General features: G+C 39.4%; 1 protein-coding gene across 2 annotated transcripts; it reads left to right on the forward strand.

The window, feature by feature from the left end:
- The first annotated feature begins 4,879 nt into the window (after positions 1 to 4,879).
- LOC149231118 (uncharacterized) lies at positions 4,880 to 13,923 on the forward strand. Of its 2 annotated transcripts, none has more exons than XM_089379130.1 (3): positions 4,880 to 5,139; positions 5,452 to 6,211; positions 13,618 to 13,923. In XM_089379130.1, exons 1-2 carry the CDS (start codon positions 5,095 to 5,097, stop codon positions 6,208 to 6,210), a joined length of 804 nt encoding a protein of 267 aa, XP_089235256.1. In that variant the 5' UTR covers positions 4,880 to 5,094; the 3' UTR covers position 6,211; positions 13,618 to 13,923. The 2 variants fall into 2 exon arrangements, with proteins under 2 accessions (XP_089235256.1, XP_089235257.1); XM_089379131.1 differs by having other exon boundaries at positions 13,868 to 13,923.
- The last annotated feature ends 1,564 nt before the right edge of the window (positions 13,924 to 15,487 follow it).

Raw genomic sequence — 15,487 nt, forward strand, 5'->3', positions numbered from 1 at the left:
GATCACTTCCGTAGTAACAGAAGCACCAAGTATCTGCATCATCCCCACAGAAGCACCTTCATTCTTTCCCTCAGATTGTGCAATAGCAGCCACCCTTGGTTTAGAAGGACAATTCTTCACCGTATGTGGACCAACACAAATCCAACACTTCAAAGGTTTCTTTGCCTTCGAACTATCATCTGATTTCGAAGCATCTTCCTTCTTCTTTTCTTTCGGTTTCTCAAACTTCTTCTTCTTATCATCAGAAGTTTCATCATAATGTTCCACCAACCTGTCAACAACATCAAAAGCTTCTTCAAGTGTCCTTATCTTCTGCCTTTTCACTTCATTGCGTGCCCAAGGCTTCAACCCAATAATGAAGTTAAACACCTTGTCCCTCTCCGCCATGTCAGGAAGTTCTAGAGCTGCACTTGCAAACTCCCGCTGATATGCTTGTAGGCTTCCGGTTTGTTTTATGTACTTAATCTTCGTCCTTGCTTCCCATGTTTCATCCTGAGGACTGAAATGAGTCTGCAAAGCCTTCTTCAAGTCATCCCACGAAGTAATGTCATCAGCACTACCGTTGGCAATCTGATCTAACCTCCTTCGCCACCACATCTTAGCATCCTTTGTTAAGAACTGAGCAACCACCTTGACCTTTGTCTCATCATCAGATAGACCCAAGCGTTCCAAGTATTGCTCCATGTCCCATAGAAAGTTGCCAAGAGTCTTCACATTCCTTGTGCCATCATAAGATTCCGGTTCCTTGACTTTCATATGAGGTATTCCTCCACCTGAGTTGTGCCTCACTGCCTTCTTCAACACCGCTATCTCATCATTGGCTGTGTCAAGAGTTTTCCTCAAGTTCATGATCTCTGCAAGACCTTGATCCCGTGATTCTTCAACCTCCTTGACCCTTACTTCAAGTTGTGTACACATAAGATCAATGTACTCATACTGTGCTCGGAGTTCATCATGTTGTACCCGGAGTTCTTCAAGCTTTTCCTTGGTCTTCAAGTTGGTCTCTTGCTCTTTAGAAAGCAAGTTCATCTTCTTGTCCCAAGAAGTCTCCAAAGCCTCCATCTTTTCAATCACCTTTTCAATGAACCCAAGAGTAGTATCCTTCATCGTATGACTAGACCCAGCCTGAGATTCAGTTGCCATCTCTAACAACTTCTTGCTCTTTTGCAATCTAGTTTCAACCATTCAACAGCTTCACCAAGTCACCTGCAAATAGAACCAACCCTTGTTCCACTTCGTGTGAAACGGTTTCCTTCACCTGCAGTACCTTGTCACGAGCAACCCTGCTCAACTGTCAAATTTCCAAGTCTTCACGAGCAAACCTTGCTCTGATACCACCTTCACTTCGGTGAAGGTGTGTAGCAGCCATGACCTTCAATACCCGGATCAGCTGCTCTGATACCACCTGTCACTCCCCCAAGCCTACGGTGGTCTTTCAACCGTGCCGGCGAGGTGCGGCACCACCGTGCACTTTCTTTTCACCAATACTCGTACACATGGACTACGCCTAATTCACTTGTCCTTACTTAGTTTTTGTTTCGCAACCAAGTAAAATGCATTTATCCTTTATACTTAATGAAGCCCATACTCATTCATTATCCATATGCAATTAAACAAACATCAACAATTGCAACCAAGTATAAAGGGAGGGGCAACTCCCGAACAAGTCTGCCCAACAATAATATATTATATCAGTTCTTCAATAATACATCATACAAGTGTGCTTGACAGACTTCAAACCAACACTTAGAAATATTTACAATCAAGGCAAAGACAACCTTTTACAACCATGTGCCAACCTCTTACGGTAGGAGGGTGCTCACCCGAGACACCAAGAACTCCACCTTTTGGTTCTGCACAAAAATCACCTCACAACCGTACTCTGTCGACCCACAATCAGCTCCGGTAAAACCTGCGCACTTCTCCCTTAAGCGCATGAGATATGCGCACTTAACTGCGCCCTTTTTACCCCTGCTCGATGTAGAAGAGATAGCTATGCGAAGTGCTCTTGTTCGATGTCCAAATGAAGCTCTGCGCCATCGTATATATATGATAGCTAGCCCAAATGTAAAGGGGGTGTCAACCTTAAGGCCGACCCCATAAACCTGTCATAACGCCCACACTTAAGCTCAAGTGTAAGTCGGCTTGCCCATATGCAAGTCTCTCCAACGCGTGGTATAAACTCCTTTCATTCCATCACATTATTTGCTAAGTATTCGTGCGCCCTCCATATCGTCGCACTTTTTGTCACAAGTGGCTCGGTCGTTTGTCGCACTTCGTCGCATATCCGGAGAATCGTCGCATATCGTTCGCCCGCTCGTCATGCACGGAGCGTCCGCTCATCGTGCAAGGAGCGCCCACCCGTCGCGTTAACGTCCGCCCGTCATGCACGCCTGCCCGAGTCGCGAAGGCCTTACAGCGGGGGTCCAAGTGGAATTGGTGGGTGGCCACCAATATCCACCTGGATTATGAATAAACAAACCCAAATTGAATGGTACTTTTGTAAAGATGAATAATTAATTGCAAGTATCGAGAAATGCATCCCATCTATTTCACCACCTTCTAAATGTATGCATTACATTTAGCAAATAAACGTTGTTACAAAAATTTCTTGATATATTAATTCTAATTTAATTATATTAGATCATGAATTGTAATTATATTAGATTGGAGAGCATATTTGAGACTTAAAATCAGAGCATAACCTAATTTATATAAAACTATCTTGGTTAGAAGAAAGACAACATAAGAGTAAAACCCAACGTTCTCGACAATCGACATCAAGGTGCAAAATTCTTTTAACACAAGAAAATTGCATTATCTTCAAAACAATGCCGGGGAGGTCAATTCAGAAGGAGAAAATTGGCCCCCAAAGCCTCAACAGTGATGAGTTAACAAATATAATCAGGGTGCACTCGAGAAGCGCAAAAGAGAAAAAAATAGGAAATCAGAATCAAACTATTTTCCTATGAATGCTTGGTTCTACGAGGAATGCAAAATGGCAAGGAGAACCTTGAAAATGTAGGCAAGGAGAAGATGAATGTAAAGTTATATAAACATATTTTAAAAAAGAAAAAAGACGAGTTCATGCAAACAAGGCAAGAATAATTAATATATCTAGGCAATATTAACTCAAAGTTTTTTTGGTAGGAACTTCAACCAAGGAAAAAGCAAATTGAAAATAATATTACAGCCAATCAGTGGTTTGATTATGCAAGACAACTCTATGAAAAAGAATTAGAGGTTGAACCTCCTCCCAAGATAAACACAACTACAATTCTTTTCACATTATAGGAGGTGGAGACAAGAATTAAAAAGTTGAAAACATGGAAGACAAAGGACTTGGTTAAACTTCAAGCATAATATCTAAAGTGGGGAATTAACATTCTGGCACCGCAGATCATGGAAATATTCAACAATGCCATTCAACATGGATTCTCAAGAGATTGGATAACTAGTCTAGCAATACCCCTTTTTAAAAGTGGAGACATTAATAATCATTCCAACTATAGAACCATCATGGTCAATCCTTTGTTTACAAAGCTTTTTAGCAAGCATTTCATAAAGTTTTAAAAGTGATATCAGAGTCAAGTAAGGCTGTCCTTTATCCCCTACCCTTTTTGGTTTATATATTGAAAAATTGGAAGAGTGGCTAAATCTGCAAGGTGGGGATGGTGTTCGGTTAGGGGAGTTTGTGATAAAGCTTCTTTTATACGCTGATGATCTTGTATTGATTACTAAATTGGCCCATGGATTGCAGATGCACCTATATGCCCTTGAGCATTTTTGTAAAGGAGTGAGGATGCAAGTCAATACGAGTGAGACCAAAATAATGATTTTCTCTAATAAAAGAAGCAAAACCAACATACATTCTTCTTTGAAAGCAACATTCTTAAAGAAGTAAATGAATACAAGTACCTCAGGATTGATTTCAACAACAAGCTTAATTGGGAGGATTGCAAAAAGAAGAGAATTTTAGGAGGGTGGAAAGCATTATATGCACTTCAAAATAGATGTAGAGAGGCAAAGTTATGGGATTGGAAAACGATTAAAGTTTTTTTTGGAGCCCTAGTTTGTCGAGTGATATTATATGGGTGTGAACTGTGGGCTAGCAGCGTCCCTGTTTCAAAATGGAAACAAATTGAGAAAATCCAAAAACGCTTGATCATGAGCAAGTTCAAAATAAAAAGTTCAGTTTCTTATGAGATAATGTTGAGTGAAACAGGAGCAACTCCCATCGAAGCAATTGCTATGGTGCGTCTTATAAGGTATCTAAAAGGAATTGAGCAAATGAGAGTAGGTAGATGGTCGAAAGTTATCTTCAATGAAGGCATGAGTGAAAGAAAGAAATCATGGATGAGACAAAACAACAAATGGATGCAAAAATGGAATATTTACCTCAATGCATGTCCCACAAATAGCAAGGAGTTAAAGAATTTTGTTATGGAGAAGTTTCGTAAGTGTATATGGGGAAAAGAGTTGGGTAGAAAGAAGAAGTACCATGTTCAAGAATTCAACCCCACTTGTGATCTCCAACAAAAAGAGTACATTGGAGCCAACATTCCATGGAGAGCAAAGATTCTTTTTGCTCAATTAAGAATTAACTCAGATCAACTTAGGTATGAAACAGGACGGTGGAAGAGACCTAAAGAAGCTTGGTACAGTGGAAGAGACCTAAAAAAGCTTGGGAAGAATGAGTGTATACTTTTTGCACTTCTCAACAATAAAATAAGAAAAATATTTCATTTTGGAATGTAATGCTTTTAGAGACATCAAAGATAATTATAACAGTTTATTCCTTAACATTATCTTTTCAAAAATAACTACTACAAAATTAGTTCAGTGCATCATTAGTGTGAATAAGAAATACCATCCATCCATTCATTCATTCCCATTTCAATTTTGCATAACAGAACGCGTTGAGACAGCCGAGTCTTTAGACAGTGAAAGCCGTTAAATTATTCATGAAGCCGAAGGGTACGGAGTCGTGTTCTGGACAATTCCCTCTCACCTATTTAAAAAAAACGGGTTGTTTTCCGAATATTCCGAATAATTTGAATACCAGGGAAAAAAATAAGAATCTCATCATCGCCAATGCAGCCTTATCGACGTGATCGTTTTATGTCTTCTCTGAGACTGGTAAGACTAATACTCATTTGTGTTGGTAATGATAAAACCAGTCTTCCGAATATTCAAATTTCTGATATATTCAAATGCATTTATCATCCGGAAATTCTCCTTCAATAATATTTTCTGATAACAGATTGGTATATTAGCGCCATGCCCAAATAGTGTATTATTATTTTATAGACTACCCAGGAAAAAATGGTATACATTTTCCCAGGATGTAAGTATATAAACGCCGGTTTAGTGATTGGTTTGGGGTTTAGGGTTAGTGGTTAAAACCCATAATTTTTTTTGAGATCATCTTTTTTTTGATTTATCTGATAGGTAGAACGCAGACTTGCATCCGAATCTTCATCCAAGGGAACCCCAACAAAGAGAAAATTCCACCGTGAGAACCCCAACAATGGGGTTCTTGGAAAAATCCCTGATAAAGAAGAAGGGTTTGCAAACTCGAAAGAAAAACTCGCATCCAATACATCAAACGTGGAAAATATCAGCGAAGAAATTCAGTCTGATATGCCATCCCAGTGTACAGAATTCAGTTTCAGTCCTCCAATTATTGCCTGCAGGGCTGAGCCTTACCTGAGAGAAACACCGGCTTCCACAAACAGTGATACAGCTGCAGAGTTTTTTTCTTATGACGACATATGGATGAATTCGTCCGAGGAAGCGCAATTGGAATCTTGCGAAGAATTCCCGTTTGATGGCGACAATGATAGCGAGGAGAAGGAGCTCGGGGGTTTCGATGATATAGTTGATCTGTGTGCTGTCTTGAGGCTTGACGGAGAGTATTTACTGGCACCGCGAAAGTATCATCAGTGCGATAAGAGGCACTCCAGCAGGACTGTTGTAGAGGATCACGATCCTACATTTTATTCAAAAGTTGCACAGGTAAAGGGGCCGAAGTCTGGGAGTGAGGTTGAAGCTCTGGATGCTTGGATTCATTATTTTGCAGATCAGAAAAAGGAGCCATCTAGGCTAGTCCATCTTCTGCTAGCCATGGCTGCTGTACAGAGCAAGTCGGGCGAGATAGAGTTCCCAGAGACTGCACAAGAATTTCTTCTTGGTTGGCCACCATCTTGAGGTATAAATTTTGAATGATGCAAGTGCGCATAAATTACTGAAATACACATTTTTTCTTTATCTTGAAATTGTCATAAAATTTGGATCTACTCTGGAATAGAGACAAATCATGGTCCCAACTGCGGGATTGTTGTTAGCAGGCTGAATGTGAAGTGACCTATATATAAAAAGTTCAAAACAGAAGACAGGGATACAATGAATCTAGACACCTCCATTGAGGCACTTCACTCGACAGAGTCAAACCTGAGTCAAACCTAACCCTAATGGGTCTAGGAGCATGTGCTAGTTGTATGGATAAACTTTCCAGGTTAGGATGCCTTTGAAGTAAAGTGAATTGCATGTACTCGTGTGTTTTCTCAACTTGATATTGATCCTCTCCGATTAAAAGGAAACTCCTCTTGTGAAGTGCCTCCAAGCAGTGGGATCTACACCCTTCTGAATCTGGAATATGCTTGCTGCATGCATTCACCGTACACATTTGGATGCCTACAAACTCATGCGCTCTGTTGAGAACTCTCTAGAGCATTAATGCACATCCCTTATTAGCTACAATCAAATCTGCAGAAGGGTCGAGACTGGAATGGATTTGCTGAAATCTGTTGCTGCTAAAGGAGAATCACCTTGGAGCAACAAGTAAAAACTAACACTCCCTCTCCGTGAGGATGATGTTCTCTACCAAACCAAGTTTCTCCCTCAACCTCTCAAACTTCCTTTTAGGTAGGGGCTACATCAGAATGTTTGTGACCTGCATTCTATAGGAGCATAATCAAGAATCTTTGCTCCTTTCTCAACTCCATCTAAGAGGAAATGGTACCAAATATTGATGTGCTTGGAGCGTTCATGAAATAATGGATTTTTCAAGGGCCTGGTATAACTTTGACGTCGTAATAAACATTGACCAATAATGGGTTCCAACATCAATTCGGTCAAGTTTGCTATCAACTTGTGAAGCCACATGGCCTCATAACAAGCAACTGACGCTGCTATGTACTTTACCTTGATTGAACTAAGTGTAATTGTTGCTCACTTCGTGCTGAACCAGGAAATCATACATGTGCCCAAGCTGAAACAAAAACTAGAAGTGCTCTGCCTAGCACTTAATCAGAATCAACAAAACCCCACAACAATATCTCACCTCCTCCACATACCTCATGCCATGATGATATGTGCCCTTGAAATATTTGAGCGCATGCTTGGCAGCAATCCAATGAATCTGCGAAGGCTCAACCATGAACTAGCTTAAAGTATTCACTGCAAAACATATATTAGGTGTGGTAGTCACAAGATACATCAAGGAACAGGCAATTGCCTATATAGAAGAACAATCTATCAAAACTGAGTCTAAATCAGTAGATAATTTCTGGTAGGAGTGGAATTGGTTTGCAATCAGGCATCTGAAATCTCTTTAGAATCTTCATTATGTATTTCCCTTGTCCAAGGAAAACTTCACCTGCACCCTACCAAACCTCAAGACCGAAAATGATGCATTATGCCAATTTCCTTTTGTCAAATCCACTGGCCAACTCTTTTTGGAACCATCCAATGAGATTCTCTAAACTACGGCCAAATTTTTTTGGAACCATCCAATGAGATTCTATAAACTACCTACATGAATCAAGTCATCTACATACAAAACCCAGATAAAATCTATCATATAAAGAATAAAGATTAGGATATGGAGAAGTCTCGGAGAAGCCCAAATCAAATCTATCATATAAAGAATAAAGACTAGGATCTGGAGAAGTTTTGGAGAAGCCCAAATCTTGTAGTTATTCATCAATCCTTGAGTATCATTTATGTGGTGCTTGTTTCAACCATAAAGAGTCTTCTTCAGCCTGTGCACATGGGTATTTTTTCCCATGCACCTCAAAACCCCTTGGCTGATTAATTTAAATTTTACACTTCACATTGAAATCATTTAGAAAAACAGTTTGTACATTCATGTGGTATAAGGCCAACCAAAAATTGATGCAAGAAATAATGACTCTAATAGAAGTATACCTTACAGCTGCAGGAAAGTCTCAAAATGGTCAACTCTTTTTTTGGGAGATTCCTCTCTTCAAAAATTTGGCCTTAGTCAACTCCCTCTTTATGGGAGAATCCTTTCTCCAAGATTCTGATTTTGTCCTTCTGTATTTCCCATTAGCTGCATGTTTGATCTTAACCACTTGGAGTCTAGCGCAAATTTCCCATTGGTCTTGGTACAATCTCTTGAACATCATTGCTGAGGATGGAGTCATACTCCTTAGTGTTGGCATCCTGCCAAACCTGCTCAACGACTACCTTCTCGAAGCTAGAAGGACATAGGAATTTTTTTAGGGGAATAATTCATCCCAATAAAGGTTTTGGTGCTTCCACTTGTTCCTATACCTTCTGAAAGCTTGGGCATCTTGGCTTCTTGGCTGAACTAGATGGTAATGAGACATTTGTTCCTTCACCGGAACTTTGCTGATCTGAATCTGATTTTGCTTCTTTGGAATTGTTACTGCCCAATTTAGCGATCTCGACAAGGTCCTCTCCAGACACTAAGATGGTACCACACAGGATAAGTGCTCACTGTTTCCTCAACACAAATTGCCACTCTTTAAGCCAACTCCTACTAAAGGCTACAAGAGGCTTCCCTAATCTATGCACAAAAAACTTCACCCAAGATAAGTAGACGGAGACCAGTGCTTAATATTGATGTCTAAGGTGAAGGTAGGAGTTAATTAAAATTCACTGATATGGAATAATGAAATAACTTAATAAGCTGCAAAAAGCACAGAGCAGCAAGCAAAAATCTACTCAAACCTTTAGAAATAACCTATTATAACACCAAAAAGTGAGTGATATAATACCCCTACCAAATGTGAGAAAAGTTCCTTGACTTACCTTTTTATAAGTGGCTGAGAGTGGACAAATATGTTGCTGTCTTGCACTTTTCAGACCTCCAAAAGTGGAAAAACACAGAAAACCGACAAGCAAAAGTTCTGTTAGAGGCCACCCACATGTGTGAAAACACACTAGATCAATAGATCTGTGGGTGGGGAAGTTTGAGCATCGAGTTAGTAACTATAAAAATAGCCAAACACTTAAGATCTGCAAGAAAAAATGAAGTTTTCAGCAATTTGTAAACTACATGCAATGGAAAGGGATTGATTCCCCCTAGGGTCAAAACCCAGAAATTTATTTCAACAATAAAATCTACTTTCTAATAGCTATGAATGTCTATTTTTACCCTAGAAAATTGATAGTAAGCTATAAATTCAGATCTGGAATAAAACAAAGGGTTAATAGGTAATTTATACTTGCTTAAACCCTTAGATGAAATCTTTGCTAGATCTGTCGAAGAAAAGCTGTAATAAATTACAGATCTTGCCCTTGCTTTTACCTTCCAAAGTGTCGGATCAAGATCACAACTCTATCTTTGTTAGCTATGCACGTTGGATTAGAAAAGGGGGTTGGAGTCTAGGCGATTATCACACCCCTATCTAGTCTAGAACAATGATACACTGTGGATTTTGCCATGAAAGATCCCTCTTGGGGAGAAGTCTCCAACCACTAGGTCAACTATGAATGAAATAGCTTCCTTACTAAAGGAACCCTTGATAAGTGTTAAAATTGGCAACTAGAGCCAATTCCATGTGGGTCATCTTATTTATGGCAGCTGATATTTTTCTTGGATCCCTCTCATCGAGAGGTGTAGGATTGATCTAAAGATCATCCGATTCCGATAAGTATTCATGGAGTTATGAATTTATTTGCGTTATAAAACAATTCGTCAAGGTTGGCCAACAACCAAATAAACCCCACATGTGCTCAACGTTTTAGTATAAATAGAGGTGGCCTTCAAGTCATTTCAACACACTTGGGATCTCTTCCTCTCTCTACTTGTCTTTGGGTTTTAGTAGGAGGAGAGATTCTAAGGAATAACGTTGCCCTGATCCAGAGGGTAGAAAGCTGGAAAGTCGGAATTGCCGGAAAAGCTGGAAAAGTCGGAAAAGCTGGAATTGCCGGAAAAGCCGGAACTGCCGGAAAAGCCAGAATTGCCGGAAAAGCCGGAAAAGCAGAAAATTTGGAAATGCCGGAAATGCCAGAATTGTTGGAAAAGCCGGAAAAGCTGGAAAAGTTGGAAATGCCGGAAATGCCAGAATTGTCGGAAAAGCCGAAACTGTCGGAGAAGACGGAACTGCTGGAACTGCTGGGAACAGCTGGAACTGCCGGGAACAGCGGGAACTACCAGGACTGCTGGGAATTGCTGAAACATCCGGAGCATCTGTCTCCGAAGGAGAGCAACATGCAAGGGACAACTAACTAACATTGGGACAGTTGTATGGTACTTAGCAGCAAATACACCAAGCATGCAATGTTACAACTGGCATGCAAGGGACAACTAGCATGCAACAACAAACATGCTAGGGACAACAAGCAAGCAAGATGCAGCCAGCACATAGGTCAGTATGGCAACATGGTGCAACAATGGCACATAATGCAATACAGTGATGGGTATAGTCATGATTAATGAAGCATGATGAGATGCAACATAGTGATGATGGGTGCAGCATGGTGCAACACAGTGAGGTGCAGCATGATGACGAAATGCAGCACAACGATAGGTGAAGGAGTCACCTTGGAGAATTAGTTGAAGCAGCATGTCTTCAACCGATCTCATGTATCATCTTCTTAGAGATGATCTATGCTCTTATCTAGATAAGTCAAAGTGTTGACTTCTGTTGTAAACGTATTATCTCTCTCTCTCTGTTGAACTATAAGAAGAATTGATCAAGGGTTTCCCCACATTGGGGTTTGTCCCTGGCTAGCACCACATCTTGTGTCCTCTTGTCTTGGCTTGTCTTCTGCGATTTATGCTTATGTTCTATCTACAGTTTACTTTAATGCTGATGTGATTGCTAATCTGGAAAAGATATTGAGCTAACTGTGAAAATTGAAATAAATTGCTCTGAGCATAGAACATACCTAAAATTAACATGGTATCAGAGTTGAGGTGAAGACAATGCGAGTGAAAGAGCAATCATCGAAGACAGTTGGGAAAGGACAAAAGGATCAGTGGATTCCTTATCCCTCTTCAAATTCACCAAGGGTGAAGTTGAACCAGAGAATATTATCAGAATGGCACAGCAGAATATGGCCTACCTAAAGATCACTCTATTGGAAGATTGGATCTCAGGGTGGAAGGAAAGGCAGATAACTAGTTCGACCATTATACGAGGAGTTTCCACAGGTTTGGAACAACCCGAAGAGTTTGAGATTCATGATTGGGAATCTCATGTATACAGGTGGAAGAAAGCCCTCTATGGCTTGAAGCAAAACACGCCGCACGTAGTATGAGAGGATTGATAGTTGTCTGATGACGCTGAGATTCACTAGGAGTGAAACCGATCCAAACCATTACCCGAAGGTTGTGGATGATAGACCTCTCATACGGATACCTTATGAGGACGACCTATTTCTGACAGGTGCAGATCCTCTCATTTGCAGAAGTAAGAGGGAGTTGGATTCTGGATGTGGAATGATAAACAGCAAGCCTGTGACTACCTCGAGGATCTTAACTTTCAAAAGTTATATGGTAGTGATGTCGGACCAGATTTGGGAAATGCCTCTGAGTTTCATAAACTCATTCGCGTTGATGTTCTTGGTGAACTTCTGTCCGGACATATGTTTTGCAGTTAGCATGGTGAGCTCATATTTGGTTGAGCCTCACTGGATTGGTGCCGAGAATCTTTTGAGATATCTTCGGGGCACAATCTCTCATGGATTGAGATACACTGTCGAAAATATGAAACTGCGGTGCTGGTTCTCTTTGGATTTTGCTTCAATATCATGGATGAGCAGGAAGCAGAAGTCAGTTGCTATAAGCACCGCCGAGACTGAATACATAGCTACGAGTATGATCTCGTGTGAAGTTGCATGGTTGCAGAAGCTCTTAAGTGAGCTGTTTGTACACATGATGAATACCACTGTGATTCTCTGTAACAACCAGAGGGGGGATTCGATTATTGAGGAATCCCGTATTCGATGATTGCTCCAGCAGAAAGACATCAGATACTGCCTTATCTGCGATATGGTAAGTCGATGAGCGAGGAGGCTCCATCGCATTGAGACTGACGTACAGGTCGCAAACATTTTGTCAAAGCCCCGGGGAAAGGTCAAATTTGTGACTTTCCCGAACGACTTGGAGTTGTTGAGAGACCTTCTTATAAGGGTCCTGCATGTTGCATGCATTGAGCTCTGGGAGCTCTGGGAGTGCTTAGGGTACTTACTGGAGCAACATACGACCACAGGGTGACTCACCCTCCCTTGGTGGTGCGTTATGAACAGGATGATTAGTTCTTTTGTGGGTCGGGATAATTAGTTCTCCCTTGGCAACGTGGCACAGGATGATTAGTTCTCCTGTGGGCTGGGATGATTAGTTCTCCTATGGCAACTGTGGAACAGGATGATTAGTTCTCCTGTGGGCCAGGATGATTTGTTCTCTGTGGCGACTATGGAACATGATGATTAGTTCTCTTGTGGGCCAGGATGATTTGTTCTCCGTGGCGACTATGGAACAGGATGATTAGTTCTCTTGTGAGCCAGAATGATTAGTCTTACTTTTGAGTAGACACACATTGAAAAAAATTGAAAATACATGAAATCAATATTTCTCTATGGGGATCTGCTAAAAAATATGCAGAGTGGGTACACGTTGGATGTGGAATTTAATTTTGTATTCAATGAGTGTCTACACTTGACAAGTAAACCTACAAGGAGATAAGTCCAAAATACAATTAAACAAAGTTTTTTTTGTTTGTTTGTTTGTATTTTCCTTCAAAAATTCACAACTCTTATTTCATTATTTTCCTTAGGAGGTCCATTTTAGACCCCCAAATTCCCCTAATGACTCTCCTTCATTGTTGAACCAAAGTAGCTTTATATTCCTACCTGTCTGATTCTTCACAAAGGCTTTAAAATCTGTGAACTCGCCAAAAATTTCATCTTTAGTCTTCATAAAGTAATTCTAGGTCTTTCTAGAGGAATCATCAATAAAGGGAACATAGTACAGACTACCTGTCACTGAGGCTGAAGACATTGCTGCACATACGTTTGAATGGATCAGATCACAAATCTTCCTTGATCTATCTCCATTGGCTTATGAAGGTCTTTGGTCATGATAATGGAAATTTAATTGATTTTGACTAAGTGTAAATTTTTTATTGAGCATTACTTTAGAAGGATTTTCTAGTTTCTGTCTGCTTTTTCTTTAAGATGGAGATGCAACTAAATCTTTTCATTTGGTAGTTCTTCACAGAGTTTATTTTGATGTCTTATATTTGCATTTCTTTGGCGGGGAGATGTTACTGTTTTTTTTTTTTAATGGTTGGTGAATTCAGATTACATCTTTACTAATACTTGGTTACACCAATTCAGGTTGCCTCAAACTTTAATACTTAAAAGGCCACTTGACACTACTTGATAAACTAAGTAGTGGTTGTATTGGTGACTGCATACACATGCATGAGGCAAGGCACATGATTGAAGGGAGAATCTCTTTCAGTTCCTTGATTTTGGATTGAACAATATACTATTTTTTGTAATACAAAGTCATGTCAGAATTGGTACCGAAGGTAAAAATGGATCTTTAGCTTTTCCTATTGATGATTAAAGCTTCTTCTTGCAGGTGCATAACTTTCTAGCCTTTTTTAACTGCTTTTAAGCACATAAGACACTACTATATTTTTATGCCTATATCTGCTAAATGGACATTAAGTGTTGTAACATTTCCACCATTCTAATGAACATTTTGTTAGAATGGTGACAGTCAATACGGGGTTGTGTAGAGTCATCAATACTGATGTTACTTTAAATGTTAAATATGTAATCGATGTAACATTTAAATGATAGTCGCTAGTGGTTAGACCACCAAACCAACTGGGACTGATATAATGACACTTATGGTGCTTTATGGTGGATGAGTAACACATAATGAAAGACTTATTATCTCTCCACCTGTCTTTGTAAACATGTGTACTCTAATTTCCTACACAATTTTGTTTTTTTACACCTAGCATTTTCTTCACCTTTATATACCTGTCCTTGTTTAAATGCCCTTTGAGAAAATCTTTGCTAGCTGATCTTCATTCCTAGAAGTTTTTTGATTTTTTATTTGCTCTAGGATATAGTGGTGATGAATTTTAATGCGCTTGGTTCTGGAGTTGATAAGACACTTTGATTGTCACAAAAGAGAGGTACGGCTTAAGTTTGCTAACTGTTGAAATTACCAAGAACCTCTGGAGCCATATTGCTTCACAAGTTCACCCATTTGCTGCTTTGCACTGTTTCTTTGGAGGACAATGCAATGGTCAGTGGCTTCTTATAACCCCACGAAATTACACTTGATCCCGTGCTAAATGACTAACATATGCTAGATTTATTTAATCATTATAACCAAGCAAATCTAGATTACGTGGCCCAATTAATTTGACGTTATCATTAGGCATATATTTATAATTTGAGACCAGAGTGTAATATTCTCTTCACATACCTTAGGATTTTCTTTGCTGCCTTCTAGCTAACATCTTTATGACACAACATTCACTGTAAAAGAATGCCAATTGCATGGCTTAATTTGGCTTGGTAGTGTTAACTTTTTAAGATAAATGAGACTACCTACCAGTTTCCTACAGAATGTTATATGACTGGCTTTGAATCTTTAAGAGTTCATAACTTCATCCCTGTTTTAGTTGTCATTAATTTATAATCAACCATATTAAATCTTTTTAATAATTGTTGTGTATATTTAATTTGGGAGATGAAAATGCTGTCATCCTTTTGCCATACTTCAAACCCTAAGAAATAATAAAGCAATCCTAAATATATTATTTTCAAAGCTTATGCAGCTTTCCCTTAAATTCCTTATATCAATTTTTGTTGTTGTGGCCATAAACATATAAAACCATGATTATTATGTCATGTTTACAGGTTTAATTTAATTATTAATTTTTAAATAATTTGAAATTTCCATTAAAAAATGATTATATTTGATATTTCAAGAGAAATTAAAATATACATTGACAAGCCTGTTGGATTGTTAAAAATAAAAAAATGTCCTCATATCAATCCTGCTTATCATGTAACTACATATTACAGTCATCCATTGATGTGGAACTTCTTTTTAGCCTAGTCCATCAGCAACTTGGAATCCCCAATTATCCGCAAATGACGAACACCTTTGTCTATCAGCAACTTGGAATCCCCAATTATCCGCAAATGATGAACACCTTTGTCTGCAGCAAATTTT

This window comes from Pinus tabuliformis, chromosome J, assembly GCF_031772625.1.
Source record: "Pinus tabuliformis cultivar Carrire ecotype Pingquan chromosome J, CPIR1, whole genome shotgun sequence".
Taxonomy (NCBI): Eukaryota; Viridiplantae; Streptophyta; class Pinopsida; order Pinales; family Pinaceae; genus Pinus; species Pinus tabuliformis.